The sequence below is a fragment of the Sphaerodactylus townsendi genome, linkage group LG05 (genome assembly GCF_021028975.2).
Source record: "Sphaerodactylus townsendi isolate TG3544 linkage group LG05, MPM_Stown_v2.3, whole genome shotgun sequence".
NCBI classification, from domain to species: Eukaryota; Metazoa; Chordata; class Lepidosauria; order Squamata; family Sphaerodactylidae; genus Sphaerodactylus; species Sphaerodactylus townsendi.
Window position 1 is genome coordinate 85497664 of NC_059429.1, and position 17602 is coordinate 85515265.

General features: G+C 41.1%; 1 protein-coding gene across 13 annotated transcripts in view; it reads right to left on the reverse strand.

Annotated features, from left to right (window-relative positions):
• PLEKHA6 (pleckstrin homology domain containing A6) overlaps positions 1-17602 on the reverse strand; it is a 210594-nt gene that overhangs the window by 66409 nt on the left and 126583 nt on the right. For all 13 annotated transcript variants that reach the window (XM_048497311.1, XM_048497312.1, XM_048497302.1 and 10 more), the window contains exons 2-4: positions 2487-2567; positions 1345-1459; positions 742-846 (exon numbers count right to left, since the gene is read on the reverse strand). In XM_048497311.1, coding sequence (XP_048353268.1) covers positions 742-846; positions 1345-1446 — 207 coding nt within the window. In that variant the 5' untranslated portion in view covers positions 1447-1459; positions 2487-2567. The remainder of the gene's footprint in view (positions 1-741; positions 847-1344; positions 1460-2486; positions 2568-17602) is intronic.

A 17602-nucleotide genomic window follows, 5' to 3' on the forward strand; every position in this document is an offset into this window, starting at 1 on the left:
TGAGTCAGAATAATACTACTTGGCAGTGTTGGGATCCAAAAATTTTAATAACAGCTTACGATGGTGGTGGGATTCAAACAGTGGCGTAGCGCCAATGGGGCTGGGCGGGGCACGACAGGGGCATGGCCGGGCATTCCAGGGGCAGGGCATTCCTGGGCGGGGCTGTGGCAAGGACGCAGGGCACATGCGCCCCAGGTGCAGTTCCCTTTTACCTGGCTATTACTGTAGCCATTTTTGTTAAGGCCAAAATCTATCTGCTGCAGAAAAGAGACAAGTTAGGGATTGTCTGCCAATTCCCATCTCGCTCTGAAATGAAGGTAAGTGTGTGGGGGTGAGTGCCGTGGGGTGGGGTGGGGTGCCATGGGGGAAGGGGGCCCTGGGGGGCGATTTTGCATTTCCCACTTGACGAGATTTGTTGTACCCAGGGACAGAGATTACCCCCTTGTCCCTAGTGGAGTTAATCATTAATAACTGGTTCTCCGAACTGAGATAATATTAATAAACGGTTCTACCGAATAGATGCGAATAGACTGCATCCCACCTCCACTACTGGGTATTCAACAGCTCATTCCACAATGTTGCAAGGAGTATCATGTGGTGGAGGGAAAATGACATTGACCTGCACAAAGCATCTCCTTAGCTATCTTCCAGTTGCAGGCTTTGTTGTAATGTTCAAAGGAAAGGGGAAGTTTGGGAAGAAATTAAGTCATATCACAGCACAGGGGAAGGTTGGAGCTTTACCTGCTTGAAGAGCCAGCCACTCTTGGTCACTGCAGCATTGGGATTCCTCTTCATGGAATTGGAGCGTTTTCCAAATGCAATCCCCTTCCTGGAGGAGCGTGAGGCCTTCAGGAAAATAAAAGATAGAAAGTGTTAGGAAACAAGTGATTCAGCTTGGTTTCTCCCAAACAAACAGAAGCTAATGGCAAATCCCCCAGACAATAGATCAATTCCAGGAGGAACAATGTAAGCAAGCATTGGTTTGGGTATATAACATTTTCTTAGGCAACTCCAAATGAAAATGTTATTTATTGTTCCTACTGCATTCCTAGCTATGTCTTTTTTCCTCTACCAAGCAAAAAAATATGATTGTTCTCCCCCTTGAGCCACAAGGCATAGTAGAATATAAATGTTTAAATATAAATAAAGAATAGCATCTACTAATGTAAAGATTCTATTGCCAGCAAAATTCCTATGGATGGCCCTTATAACAACCTATATCTTTTATGTTCATTGTAAAAAAATTGTCCTATATCTCAAACCACAATGACAGGTTAGCATAGTTGTCCCTGTTATACACAGAAAACAGGAATCAAGGCCACACGTTTATGCAGCTAGACATACCCGTCCATTGGGTCGTTCCTGAGGAGCCTCTGAAACCATGGTATGAGTCGAAGAATCACTATGAACCGGTGCCGGCCGCTTGCTGCCTGTTTTGTTTGACATGTCCAAGGCAGAACTAGAATGGAGAGAGGCAAAGTAAGATAGGTATTACTGAAAGATATTGTGCTGGCATCTGCACATATTACATATAATCAAGCCCGTAGCCAGAACATTTTCAAGAGGGAGGGGGGAATGAGTATGGTGGGGGTCAACCCATCTTTATTTAAGTTCTTCATTATCTATTTATTTGTGCTTTGTTATTTATTTACCTATTTTGTACATGAGACTCAAGTTGTACAAATGGTATAAAGCAATGTAATTGAATAGTATGAGTGATCTAATAAGTAATTCAATGGATCTAGGAATACAAAAATTAGGAAAGTGAAAAATGTTTCATACATCCTATGTCACTCTCCAGGCTTTTAAAATTAGAACACTTCAGCCCTGCTAACTGCTAATGCTGTACTAGTCAATTGCATAGAGAATTCACATTTGGAAGATGTATGATAGGATTCGCACCTTTTGTACTTCAGCTCCTTCCTTTTTTTTACATAGAGAATTTATTTATTTATTAGTTTATTTATTTGTTTGATTTATATTCTACCCTGTCCCCAAAGGGCTCAGTTGAAAGACTTGTGATGGGTTTCACACCAACCCTAGTCCTGATTGGAGGGGCATGAGGAATGTTTGATGGGGCCTAGCCCCTTTTTTGCACCATTGCAGCTACGGGCCTGCTTATAACATCATTGGGTGCACAATCTCATTCATATTTTAATTTTATTTATTGACATTATTTATAGTACACTTTCCTCACTGAGACTCAAATCATATTATACAGTGTGTGCATGCTTTGGCAAGATTCACTGCAAGCAATGACCTAAACAGCTTCAGTGGAATATGGATCTATATCATGAGAATTCTCCTGTACACACACAAGTTGCCTGCCCCATTTTTCATAGCAAATCCCTGCTGTCCTCTCTTGAGCTGGATTTGTGGGATAAATAAATGTTACTGGTTTTCAGTTGTCTCCTCTGAACCTTAGCTGAAACTTTCCCAAACCACAATTCTAGGCCCCAGAGGGCAGAGAACTAAAGAAAACCTACTTTTGCAGGTCAAATTGGTTGTTTTCTTCTGGAATCTGGCCAGTCACTGGGTGAAGAAAAGTGTTCTGTCTTTCATTATGGCTGAGAAAACATAAAAAAGGGGAGAGGAATAGGCTATGCATTAATTAGATGGCACACCATACCTGTGGACCAAGAATTCAATATAGATCACAGAGTTAAGGCTTCTTCATTTTTTCAAAAATCATACAGCAGTGGATGTCAGTGCCAGTGGCATCGCCCAAGAAAAAAAAAACTTACTCTACTATATCCTTCCATGCGTGAACAGCTAAAGGGTTGGTTAAAAATATTACTTGATTTAAAAATTACTTTCCCATTATACTACCAATATACATTACATGAGTACACACAGATATATGATACTGCCTTCTCCAAAGATAACCACTATCTACTCTGACAGGAGGTCTTTCTACTGGAGATTCTTTGAGCGGGAGATGCTCTAACTTGAGTCTACAGGTCCCCTTTCCAAGAAGAATATAATGGGAAGAGGCTGATTTTTCTTAGAGCTCCACAAATTTAACATTTGAAGCTTACACAGTCCTCTACTAGCAGTGAAGCACACATTTTCAGACAATGTTGGATAGGTGGGTGAAAGAGATAACGTAAGTTACCCTTGAATGAAAGACAGGATAAAGGAAGTAATAAATAAAATAAACTTGCTTTAAAGGGAGTAGAAGAGTTTTTCCTTTGCAGCATACGGCATTATCCATCAGCATACACCCATGCATACAACATTATATCTGTAAATCTGTTACGCTATTGCTGCCAAACTGGAATCAGCAGTAGCATAAGCATTGCTTCTGATGGACTGATGAATGGACGGACGGATGGATCATATGCACAAGGCCTTCATCTAACACCTTAAAGCACCAGCCTGAGTCTCTCAGACTTTCAGACTATTCCCTAATAATGACTGTGTAAAGCAAGGTAGGAAGGTTTGATCTATTTCATTCATGGACAAATGAAGCTCAAAATGATTAATGACTTTAGCTGTGTCATGAGAAAAACTTTATAGCAGACAGGAATTATTTGTTGCACAATTCTGGCCAACCCATGTTTTTATACTACATAGCAGCAACCCCAGGTTGTATTCCATATGCCACAGCATATTCTGTTTCTTGGTCAAGTGTATCTATAGTACATGTTTGCCTGAAAACATCTGTTTGTTGTAATCACATTATAAATTATTATTGCAAACTTTAAACTCTTAGGTGACACATGAAGAGGTCTTCCATTTTTATTATCAAACCACCAATACCAATATTATTAATAATTCTGTCTAAACTACCAACAATGAAATCCTAAGCAATTATACCTAAAATCCTATTCAAGTCTACATAAGGAGGTTTATTCCCCAGGAAAGTGTTCTTATTAGTGCATAGTTAATCACTGAACATTTTCCAAACATCAAACACATACTGTGGTATGTAATTTTACTGGTTATTCCAACAGTCTGCATGGGCCATTTGTCTTATCTCCCAAATTCTAATTAAATATTCTTTCTATATGCCCAGTATTTCCAGTGCCTAGTGTGTGCAGGGCTCTTTATTTTTAACCATATTACTGCTCATTGCCTGGTGATCACATCAAGGAGCAAAAATATTGGCACTTCTCCAATGTACATATCCAAAATGGAAATGTAGTCTGTTATGCTTAGTTTAGACATAAGAATGAAATATACACATCAACGTTTCACCCCATTATTTCTAAAATATGCTACATACTATTTCACAGGAAGCAACAAGCTATATATACTTATAAAGGAATTAGGTATAACTGTTTAGTTTGATATACTATCTTTGTAAAGTTTTTTTCTATGGATCTGGCTCCGCATGAATGGCTTATCCAGAAAAGAAACATATTTTGGAAACTTCCAAATGTCTTGTGCCAATAACACTTTCAGAAATGCACTGTTAGAACATACAAAGTACAGGAGTATGTCAATAGTGTGGTCAAAGACAACTGGAGCTTTCAGAAGGTGCTTTTTTCATATCATGCATCTCCCGCAGGATGTCAACAGCACTGTTGAAATCTTTTCAAACACAGATTTGCATGTTTCTATTAATTCCCTGTTCACAAACAGGCACCTTACAGTGCAAATCCTATGCACAGCTACTCTGGCCTAAACCCTTTGAACTCTATGGGCTTAGACTGGGGAAAACTTGGAATAAGACTGCATTGCTCATTTCAGGAGAGAGCATCTGTCATTTCTGAAAGCCCTCTGACAACTGCAGTTCACAGATAAGATACATTCATGCCAACCTTTGTTCCTCTTCTTGTCTCAAAGAATATTTAGTAATGTAGTACAAAAATGATACCTTCTGCAGGGTTAGCAAAAGCCAAACTACACTGAATGTAGGTGGGGAAAGGCTGGATAATATCACTTCAGATTGAAGTTAAGGTGAAGTGAAGTTAATAAATAAATCACTTCAGATTGAAGTTAAGGTGAAGTTATCACTTCAGATTGAAGTTAAGGTGAAGTGAAGTTAATAAATAAATAAATAAGGGGAGGGGCCATTTTTAAGGTTTCCAGTGTGAACTTTTTATACATGTAGTAAACTCAGATTTAAAAAGTTTAGTTCACACCATCCCTGATGTGCTAATTCACTACTTGTGTGGAATTTTTTAACCTAAGAGAGCACTCCAAATAAGACACACGCACAAACCTAAAACTGAAGTGGAACAGTGCAGAAGTCTGCCATCTGATTCTGCATACTATGTAGAACAGCATTCAGTGTGAACCACAGACATCTACTACAGGTCTTGCCATAAGCTTTCTGTTCTTGTACAAATGCTGTTGCAGCAAACTAGTTATAAAAGAAAATATTAAATTACAGAAGCCAAAATAAATTAAGGAAGCAGAGTTCTGGGGTGTGCTTTCCAGACACAGGTTTTAATTAGAACAAATTGAATTATCTTGGCCTACAGGGTTTCATTAGTTCTCTGCCTGTTCATAAAAGGTGAGGGTTTTTTTTCTATAGCAAGGCAAATAAGCCCCTCCTTCCTGATCTCCCTTCAGTCAGCACAGATCTCTTTATCCCTGACATGAACAAAAAATACACACTATCACACTATAAACTTGTTATGTGAATTGTGAAAGTTAAAAACGAAACAGTTGACTTGTCATGTGTGCATGTGGGAAAGAGAGATTCCACCTGGTGCAACACATGAAACCCAAAAGTTCATCATGATTGATTCACATGCATAACTTGACAGATATGTAGTCTTGGAGGGACAACTTACTGTATTGATTACAGGAATAATTCAGCCCGTGTCTCAAACATGTATTTTTCAGGGTCTTCTGAATACCAGCCACCTGGATACTACATATCATCCGTTCACCCTCACTCCAAAGACTACCCTTTCGCTATACAGCTAAATTACAAGCACTCTGAGGAACTGAGAAGATTCAGCTGTCCTTCCACTATAGGGCTTCTCCAATCCCTTCATCGACTTGTGTTTCCCACCCTCCATAGCAAATAGACTTCTGTTTTGCACTAATGCTAAATAGTCAGAAGAGTGGACCAGAGGACCAGGGAAGATGTCAGACAGGAAATGCAGCAGCACGTGTTCTTTTGGTGACTAGTCTGAGACAGATACCATCTCAGATCAAAGACCTTGCAGTCCAATACCAGAGAACAAATACACCAGAGAAAGACTCCTGCAAAGCTATTAGCTAGTCTTGCTCATTTAAGTAAAAGAAGCAGAACCGCCCCAGATGCTACAGAAGCAACAACAAAGAACCCCAGAGACTTTAGCCAATTTATGTGTGTGTGCCATCGAGTTACAACGGACTTATAGTGACTCAGTAGGGTGTTTAAGGCAAGACACATCATTGTCTGTCTCTATGCCACACCCCTGCTATTCCTTGGAGATGTCCCATCCAAATTCTAACCCAGAGCTGACTCAACTTAGCTTCTGAGACCTGACTAGATCAGGGTAGGCTGGGGTTATCCAGATTAGGGAAACATAGCTTGGAGGAAAATCCCCTTCCAGTCCCAGATAAATGTATTAAGCAGCCTTGGGTCAAATTAGATAAGAGTGACAGATTCATGATCAGATTCTCCTGTGAATCAATCATTAATCCTACAAAATAGCTTTGAAGATCAGAGAAGATCAGAGAAGGACATTGTGGGGAAAGAATGTTTAGACTTTTTCTCCCATGCTTTTACCACAATTTACACCTATCAAAGTTACAATTAGCTCCAGAGGAAGAAAAGACATGCTATGGTAAGCAAAGTCTGCTCACCCAGCCCTGCAAGAGGTGGTTGGTGTGAATGACACAGCCTGATGCTGTAGAAAAGTGATGATCAACTGAAGAAAAGTAGAAAAGTGATGATCAACTTCAGGCTGTGTTGTGAGAGTCTCCCTAACCACAACCCCTAAAAATGATGGCCCTGAGCTTTGCCATGGGGATTTTGACCCTCTGACATGAAGAATCTGGAATATATTTCTCACTTGGTCAACAGGTGCCCCTTTCAACAGGGAAAGCTCATTGCCTCAAGTACCTCTGCATAATCACTGATATACAGAACAAATAATACCTTGTCAGATTATATAGGATGTATAAACTTTTCCAACTAAAGCCTAGCTCACAAAACCAGGAAACACACAGGATCAGAGGCAGCAGTTGGTATGGGTTCGGCTCCGCAATGCCTGCTGTCTCCCAGACTCATGTGTAACCTAAAGGCAGGCATATTTTTGGGTATGGGTTTAATAACCAAAAAATGTTCAGAAAAACAAGTGTTTCAAAAATTTCCAGGTCTAATAAACCTGAACCCAAAAATACTGGTAATTTTTTTTGCCCACCCACTAGAGAAATCCCCCTGTCTGTTGCTGGCTCTATTTTGTGGTTTTATCATAATCCTCTATGGCACAGTTCAGAAATAAATATATTGATAATACACATTGGGATGCACTAACATTTAAAGCATTATCAGCTCTCCCCACCCCCACCCCCAGGGGCAGAGCGAGGGGAAACTGCGCCAGGGGTATGCATGCACCCTGCACCCCTGCCATGCCCTGTCCCCCCCACGCCCCTGGAATGCCCTTGCCATGCCCCCGCAGGGGCGTGTGCCCAGTGCGCTGCACATCCCTGCCCACTTGGCGCTATGCCACTGCACCACCCACATGCAAAGCAACCAGCTTATTCTTGAAACCCACCCCCCATCTCCAAGGGACATTTTGGGCCTCTCCCAATACAATACAGATTCTGTTTCATTATAGCAAAAAGGCACAAAACACAAGTTCTATTAACTCCTTGGCAGTGACAGGCAGATACTCTGAGAGCAAGGACAAGGACAAAGACTATTGCAACTAAGGATATCCTGCTGGATCCAAGGACAGAGACCAGGAGCAATTGCCTCGAGTGGATTAAAGGTACATGCTGTCCAACAAGCTGTAACCTGCTCACCTGACTTTCAGGTGAATGATAATACATAATACAAAAAAATGATGCTAAGATCATAAATAATATAGAAAAAATATGGGGGTTATTTAGTTTCTAATACAAAATGAGGAATTGTGGGGAACAAAAGAAAACAAAAGAAGGACATATTCATTCATGTCCTGCTTAGGAAGCAGCTACTAGAGGCCTGTAGCAGGCCTTTGCCTTGATCACACTCTCTCAAAATACATCTTCTGATCAAGGCAAATGCCTACAAAATGGTAGAGCTGTGGAGAGCAAACCTCCAAAATTAGGTGCTTGAGAGAATAGGCAAGCAGTAATAGTGACCATGCAGAGCAAATCAGGAGTCTGTGGGAGTCAAAGCATCAGGACCCTGGACAGAACCCACTTGTGTTAGAGATGAGGATAAGGCCAAAAGGCAGGTATTCTAGATGAGTATTGCACTATTACTGGTCAAATGCCTACTTTCTGATGTGGTCCAGAAACAAGATTCTCATGTAAGTCCATGATGCTTGAGGACTCCTCCAATTCAGAGCTTCTGAATATGAATCCAGATCCTTAGTTACAACATAATTATTAAATCTGGAACACTTGTGTAGATGTGAAACAATTATCATTCATTTCTATTCTTGCTGTTTTAGCTATGCTTAAATTAAGAATGGAGATAAGACCTGGGACAAAATGCAACTCCTAAGACTAGTGACCAAATGGTGCTGATGACTTTAACAACAAAGAGATGGACAGGACAGTCAGCCATGCGAAAGGCCCAGGGCTATGCCGGGTTCATTAATCCCGGGCCATAGAGGAACTAATCTCTAGCCAAGAGGGGAATTTTAACTTTATGTGGGAGAATTTCATCCCTTGTTCAGAGATGAATTTGTTTCAAAAGCTGTAAAGTGATCTCACAGTTTTGGGGAAGTCTGAAGAGGAAGAGAGAGTACTTATTTTAAAGAATTTAGAAATTCAAAATCTGAAACCAAACACTATCTGAACTGTTCTTTAGGGACATCTTAATATTTGTATATAAATCTGTTTCTTCATTCTTATCATTTTTTTTCTCCTACTCTATTCTCCTTAGGAGTTTAATAATATTCTAATATTTTATTGTTGAACTTTGAAAAACCTCTAGTGTGATAATTTGTGAGGTAAAATAGATGGGGAAAGAGGGAGGTGGGAGATACTCATGACATAGGCATTCTCAATTCTCAATGAGTGACTGCGATTCAAATCCCCACTCTACCATGAAATGTGCTACACCCTTTTCAACAAAAAGAACTAACCCTGCTTGACTCCTAGTGCCTACCTGGTTCTGTTAGGTAGACACTAGAAGGCAAGCAGAGCATTCTAAAACAAAGACCGTCCAGCACATGTCAGATTAAATTACAATTCTACTTAGGGGTTTTTTTGTTGAAAAGAGTATAGCTGACCTTGGAACAGTCACCAACCTACTTTACAGGGTTGTTAGGAGGAGAAAAGTGGGGAAGCTGTACATACTGTCTCAAGTTCCATGGAGGAAAGATGGCAAAAAGGTATAGATAATCAGTGGCGCTCAGTCCTGATAAAAAAATGTCCACATTAAGCTAAATATCAGGCAGAGAGGCCAATAGAGAATAAACACCTCGCCCAAAAGTCATTAATTCAGTTTGAATCCTTCCATTTCCCATACCAGTGTCCAAAATGCCACTTGGTGTTTTATTTAGCTCTGATGGCATCCTGAGTTACATGACACCATCACTGTAGCCACCAAGATTTAATGTCTGATAGAATAAAGGCAAGACTATCCCAATGGACTATTCCCTTGGATGAAGTCAACGAATGGACAACCAGCACTCTGAAACTGGGCAGCATCAGGTTTGAATCAAGACAACTAGCCAATGGGACTACGCCCATGCCAAAAACCATTGTATAGTATGAGCAAATTTATACATTTATCCCTCAGGACACTAGCCAGTACTTTTCAAGCTTTGTTCCTAACAGTTAAGGTAAGAAACTTTCACTAGCTCACATTGCAAAAGATAGACTGTTCATGGTGGCCTAAGACTGAGCCTGCTGTGTTTTAAACACTGAATTTCAAATCAGAAAACAAGGGAATACTGCACACCACCCCAAAACATTTTTAAAGGGAAAAGGAAAGGAAAGGAAAGTAGGGTGGTTACTACTGCATTTAAAAAAAGAATCACATTGTGACCAGTGACTTTGCTAGGTTGATAATGAGCCATAACCAGCTAAGCTATCACTTAACAACAACGTTAAGCCAGGATAAAGAAAACATTTCATACGGAAAGAGCAGCACAAACCTTTAACTGTGACAGCATTAGCACTACCTCCCAGCAGGATTTTGGTTTGTACCCATGAACGCTGTGTTCCTCAATAAAAACGTCAGCTCAAAAGTCCTACTCTTCATCTTTGAACAGGGCCAAGTTTAAATTCCTCCAATTCCATTTGCATACATTTATCAGTTGTCCCCCGTGCCTCTGCTGTTCTATCCTATATTTGGCTCTTTTCTTTCTCTCTTCCCTGTCAAGTGATAAATTGTAAGGTCCTTGGGGCAGGAAAAGATCTTTTCTATTGTTTTGAAAAGAGCTGTGCACATTGAAAATGCAAAACAACAATAATGTTATTTATTTATTTATTTATTCATTCATTCATTCATTCATTCAAACAGTTCTCTCTCTTAGAGTTGCCAGCTCTTGGTTGACAACTTTTGGAAAATTTGGGAACATAGCCTGAGTACACTGGGGAGAGGAGGGTGCAAAGCCAGGACATGATGCCGCACAATCCACCCGCTGGAACTGGCATTTCTCTAGAGGGGAACTGATACCTCTAATTTGGAGATCAGTTGTAATTCTGGAAGAACTTTATGCCCCTTCTGGAGGTTGGCAACCCTAATCCTACCTTATCTTCTTGGACTCAGAGCAGCAAATACTGCAGCTATCATGTTGCAAGAGTATCAATGACCATCGTCCAATGAGCAAAAATAAAACACATTACACTCTTCTAAAACGGTTCACCCTCCACCAAATGCTCTCTGGAATTAAACTGCCCCGCCTGCCTTTCTAAATGTAGCAACCAAAAGTGCCCTCATACCCATTCTGACTGGGCCCACCACAGACAGTCTTAACGAAGGGCACTTTAAGGAGAAGGCTGTCTGAACAACATCTGTGGGACAAGGAATACTACTACTACTAATAATAATGCTTTCACAAGCCATTAAAATTCCACAGTAACTATCTTGCAACACACCAAATGTGTACATTTAGAATTTACCCTTGATTCCTATTATTGTGACGTGCCCAGGGAGGCAAGCAACATTGAAAGTTGTATTTCCAAACTGGAGCAAGGAAGGGAGAGACTTCATCTGTGCGAGTGTGCCAAACCCTCAACTTTCTTGAGACTGCTGAAACCACCGAGAGTGCTAGGGCTGGACAGGTACAGCCTGTGCAGTGCTTCTTAGCCACTGCACTGATTAGCTTTGCAGCTGTTAATTTGGAAGCTTTCTTTAATCAAATCAGCCAGGAGCAGGTTTTGCTTTATTCTGAATCCTCCCTCCTCCCTCCAGCACCCTTTGTAGTTGTGTGTGGCTTCTGCAGCTCTTGCTGGCATTTGGCCAACTGCTTCCGTCTCCCCCCATTCCAGCTTTCAGGGTTCAGCCACTAGAGAAAAAAGCTAACTTCCACAGAACCTCCCTACATATTTCCTCGCAAGCAGCTGCCTTGCCTGGTCCTGTTCCACTAACTCCTGAGTTAAGCATCTGCTACCCCGAGCACTGCAATGCAGCAGACACTAACCAAAATGAAATTCCCTGAGCTTTTATATGAAAAAATTAGAAGCCCCTAAAGCAAGAAGGACAAGGCCACAATCCACTGCCTCCCCCTACAGTTTTGCATCATTGCCTGGGAAATCCTACCTGACCCGACGGTCTGCTCGAAACTTTAGCATGGTGGCAGATCTCAGCTGTAATCCTGGTTCGCAACCATGCCCCTGGAAAGGTGGGTGAACAGTATGTCCTCCTGGAACACTGCCAGTGCCTCTATGGCATTAGGAAGTATGCCACAGCAGAATAGCTTGCACAGGCAAAGACATGGTGGTCCTGTGTGCCTCCCCCATCTGCAACTTCCTTTACCTCCCTTTTAGTTCAGTGGAGATAGCAGCTGCATTCTGCCTTTCTGTTCTGATTTCTGGGCAAGCGAGATACAGAGAGAGAGAGAGAGAGAGAGAGAGAGAGACAGCAGCTCTCTCCCTCTCTCGAGGCACCCGGGTCTATCTAACCTAGTCCAGCCTCATCATTCAAACAATGCTCTCAGCCTCACATGCAGCAATAACAGCAGCCAGCAGGCATGGCAAAGGTGGAGTGGGGGAGGGAGGACAGATTTTCAGCTCAGTTCCCCAAGGGAGAGAAAGGTGAAGGGTATATGGACACCGGTATGAATCCAAATGAGAGAGAGAGAGAGAGAGAGAGAGAGAGAGAGCAGGTGTACCCAGAGAAAAAATTATCTTTTAACCTAACCACAGTGCTTCAGGAACAAGGGCTTTTTCTACAAGCAAAAGGTGAAAGGCAAAAAGTACGGCCATTGTCCTTAGCAAAGGATCTTCAACCGGTCCTCTTTCTACAGTTTTAGGAAGCTTTTACTGAGTGATCCTCCTGCTGAAAAGATGCACATAAATAGACCAGAGTGTCAAGTAGACACAGTCTACTAAACAATGCCTTTATTTGGATTCCCATCTTATCCTCTCCTTGGGACTCCAGAGAAGGTTACAAAACTTTTTTTTTTTAAAAAAAGCAAGATTAGGCTAAAAATATAGTATAGAACAGAAACGAGCTACAACCACACTGAGTAGATTTTCGCTACTGACTTTATTCAGAAAATAGTTACATCATCCAGATTAAGTAGTATTTTTATTTGCGGAGCATGAGATTTCGTGGATCATTACCTACTTCATCAGTGACGTTGGGAGCTACAACTCAGGGAAATCAAATACTCTGTAAATAAAAAAGCCTAGGGGGGTCAGACTGGATTTTCTGCAGATTATTTTCTATAAAGATTAATATGGCCAGTGTTAAATAATTATTTGATTCAGGGCTCCTAACCATATTTCTTTCTTCTTCCTATCCTCTTTCACAAACACTTTTTAAATGTCAAGTGATGCTAATATTCTCCTTGAATTACTCTCCACAACAATTTATTGGGCAGTATTGGGGGGCTTTTTAATAACTGGTTTTTAAAAAGTCAAATAGGCAGTTTAATGTTATGTGAACTTGAAAAATACAGCTCTGCTGAGTAGACCTCAGTAGGATTACGAATAACCTGTTTAGGATTACTTTCTGGGATAGTTTACTGACCTTTCCCCCCAGTCCCTCAACCTTACTGCAGCCACTGCTTACTCATTTATTAAAAACTCTTTGTTGCCGTGGTTTTCAAAGATACTCACACTACCAACAAAATAAAAATTGAAAGCATAAATCTAGTAGCTTGGATTCTGCTGAACATTTCCTCTGACAGAATGATTTCCACCAGCAGAGGTGACTTCCTTGCCTCCCCTTCTCACTGCCCACCACCAAGAAGATATTATCATACCCATTATCATTGGTTGAGGCCCATCCACCCTGGGTGGAAGAGAAGGGGGCCTGTCATCTGGTCAAGGTCCACCCACCCTGGAGGGAAGGGTTTGCGGGGAGAGGGGAAAGGAAGGTTCGTAAGAGGAAGGTGGAGCTCTGCAGCAGGTGGGGGAACTGGGGAAAAACCATCCTGCCTTCCATCCAAAAACAAACATTCCTACCTCCTTCCCAGATTTTTTTTAAAGGAATAGTCTTGCTAAATGGCAAAGTTTTGCTGCGTAGGGAAAGGACAACTGTGCTGGCATTCACTTTTTTAAAAAAGGGCTATACAAGTGATCCATGTGATACAAATATGGTTCCCTTAGTCTGTAGGCCACAATTGCTACATCCCTTGAGGTGAGTAGTATAATTCATTGTGAATAACAACAAACCTGAATAATCAAGTATCACAAGTCAATTTCAAGAGCAACTTATGTACTAATTTGCTAGAATTGCACTGCCCCAGAAACCAGACATTGTACCTTTAGTGCCCTCCTCTGAGAATAAATCTGCACTCTCTGCAAGCAACTGGTAACACAATTGTGCATTTACTGTACAAAAATATACTCTAGAGGAAAGGCCTTTCAACAAGTCTTATTCGTTTCAGTTACAAGCTAATAAGAAAGTCTTCTTCTATTGACCCCATTATTGGTCAACAGAAACCCAACAGTAATGTTTCCCAGCTCATATGGAATCACAGAATCATACAGTTGGAAGGGACCACACAGACCATCTAGTCCAACCCATTCTCAATGCAGGATCAGCCTAGATCATCCCTGAGAAGTGTTTATCCAGCCATTGATTAAAAATTGCAACTGAGGAGCTCACCACCTCCCTAAGCAGTCAATCATTCTACTGTTAAATTACTTTCACTATTTAAAAAAAATTCCTAACATCCAGCCAGTACCTTTCCACCCATAATTTAAACCCAGCAAGGCCCAGTCTCTGCTATGACTAAGTCATCTTGATGTTATGCCTTTGATGATACATCCCAAGATCACATTAGCCTTTTTATGTCACTGAATCACAACAGCTGCTCATATTTTACTCATGATCCACCCATACCCCAAGATCTTGTTCACCCATACTGCTACGCAGAGGTGCATCCCCCATCCACTATGCACGTTCCTCATTTTTGTTTCCTAGATGTAGAACTCAGCACTTATCCTTGTTGAATTGTATCATGTTCATTTCTACCCACTTTTCTAGTGTGTTCAGTTCTTGTTGAATTTTTTCTCCTGCTCCTCCCACTTTGGTGCCATTTGCAAATTTAATGAGTAGTCCCTCCACATCCTCATTCAGATCATTTATAAAAATACTGAAAAGTACCAGGTTCAAAACTGAGTCCGGTGGCACCCCACTGGACATTTTCTTCTTCTCAGAAGAAAGATTGTAGACAATTTTTCTTTGAGTGTGATTCTCTGACTAGTTCCCTTTCCACCTAACTATCCTAGAGTCTAATCCATAGTCCTCGAGTTTATCCGTCAGTACGTCATGGGAAACACTGTCAAAAGCTTTACTGAAGTCCAATGAACAACATCAACAGCATTCCCTCGATCCAGTAAGCTCATCATTTGATCAAAGAACGAAATTAAATTGGTCTGGCATAACCTGTTGAGGACAAATCCATGCTGACTTCCCAAATGTCCTTCCGAGGCTCACAGATCTATCCCTTCAAAATCTGCTTCAGAATCTTTTCTGGGAAAGATATCAGTCTGATTGGCCTGTAGTTTCCTAGGTCATCCTTTCTCCCTTTTTTTGAAAACTGGGATAATATTTGCCTCCCTCCAGTCATGTGGCATGTCTGTCTCCTGTCCTTCAAGAGGTCTGGAAGATGATGGACAAAGGCTCTGCAAGCTCTCTTAGAAAGCTCGTTGAGCATTCTTGGGTATATACCATCTGGTTCAGGGGATCTGTACTCATCCAATGCAGCCAAGTGTTTTTCAACTGCCTTTCTGGCCATGTCGACCAGAAGCCTGGATGCCAAGCCTTGCCTACTACCATCTCTGGATGAGCATGTTCTCTTCTTCAGGAAAAAAAACCTGAGGCAAAATAGGCATTCAGGCATTCTGCTTTCTCTCTGTCCTCTATCAGAGTTTCTCCATTTTCACTCAACATTGGTATTTGCTCCTCACATACCTGAAGACATTTTCTTGTCATAGCAAGTCTCCCTCTCCAACATCTCCTCACTGTGAGCTTTGGCCTCTCTGATATTTGTAAGTGCACTGCAGTGCAGTTTTTGATTTAAATGAGAAGAAGTTATACTCTTAACAAAATCCCTTTAAAAATTAATTTAAACCAATCCATATTAATACTCACAAAGGAATACAGCCACTTTCCAAACAAATAACAGATTCATGTAATTGATTTCATTACCATTCTGGATATCTCCATGTTGTGACAGTGACTGATGCTATCACTGGCTTAGCCCCTGGACCTGTTTTCAAGGTTCATGTAAAGAAGTAACAAAGAAAGTACTTTTGAGCATTTCAAAGGGTTCCTTTTCCACTCAGACATGAACAACCACAACCAGCGCCAACAGATTCAGAATTAAGGGCTTCCAAGGAAGAGGGTATGACTCAGCAAATTTTACCCAGACATTCCCACCCCATCAGTTTCATACTTTTAAAAATGTTTCATTTTTAAACTGATGAATAAATGTCTAATATTATGTTCTTAATTTTTAAGGCAGACACATTGTCTGAAGCATGGGGAAAAGATGGCTGAATCCATACGAAATTAACTGAATTGTATGTGGCTTAAATTTGCAAGGGCAAAGAAAATCCTCCCATAACTGAGGGGCGTGCAGTGATCTCATTTTTTTACATTATATTTGTGTTTGCTTTTGCTTTTGCATTGCAATGCTTACTCTCTGGCCATAAATCCAGAGGGCAGATTTAACCCCACAAACATGCAAAACACAGAAGCAGCAAAGATTAGACGAAATGACCAAAGCATTAGAGAATAAATTCACAAGGAGTTTGGGGGGTGCCCAGTCCTCTCCCCAACTGTGAGAGTGTTCCACTCATTAAGCAGTAGCACAAATTCTAATTTGAGAATTATGGCTAATTCAGCCAGTGTGATAAAGCAGTCAGAATGTCAGATTAGGAGTTGGGACATCCCCACTCTGCCATGGAAGCAGAGTGCCAGTCACACACTCTTAACCTAACCTACCCCCCAGGGTATTTGAGGCTGAAATGGAGGAAGAGAGAACAATTAAGATACTTTAGATCCTGATTAATCCTTTGGTTCATAGACCTATATTTGCAAACATAGTTCTTGCATTGGCATATTACATTTTGATGAGCATGTGTAAAAAACAAATTACAGGTGCCCCTCCAACATTTATTTCTGCAGGCAGCTTCACACATAAAAGCTTGAAAAGGCTCAGTGTATAAAACACATAAGCCCTCTTTCCAAAAGCAGACAGTTCCTCAGCAGATGAGTGATTTAACTTTTCCTGAAAGTGCCTATGGAAGGAGAATCCCCACCATGTCCTAGGTGACGTTTTAGGATAATTCCAGAGGTTTCCCACACCTCCAGATAAACATTGCAGCACATGGTGTTGTTCTTCCCCTCCTCACCAAAAAGTGTCCTCCTAAGTAGTGCGACACACCCTTCTGAGCCTATTGAAATCATCGGGGCTATATGTGCAGCTCTGCTTAGGAACAGCACTGTTGACTCTCACAAAGTGGGCTGTAGCTGCAAGGGATTCACAGGTTGAAAGTCTCACCAACAGTTCCATCCTAAGCAAAGTCACATTCTTCTGAGCCCACTGCACTGGATGTAAAAGGGTGCATATCTCCTTCAGACGGCACTGCAAGTTAAGCAGTAGCCTCTTAACATAGTCTGTTATTTATTTAAATATTTATGCACCACCGTTCTGACAAGCACTCTGAGTTGTTTCCAGCTTTACAGGAAAAATGACAAACTTTAAAACCAACAGCAAAAGACTTAACTGTTCCAACAGCAGGACAATTTCCAGAGGTCTTTTGAATAATTTAGCCTCATGTTTTTGTTCTGAAGATCACCAAATATAACGTTTCCAGAATTTCTCTAGGCAAAGGATGAAGACAATCCTGAAATAGCCCAAAT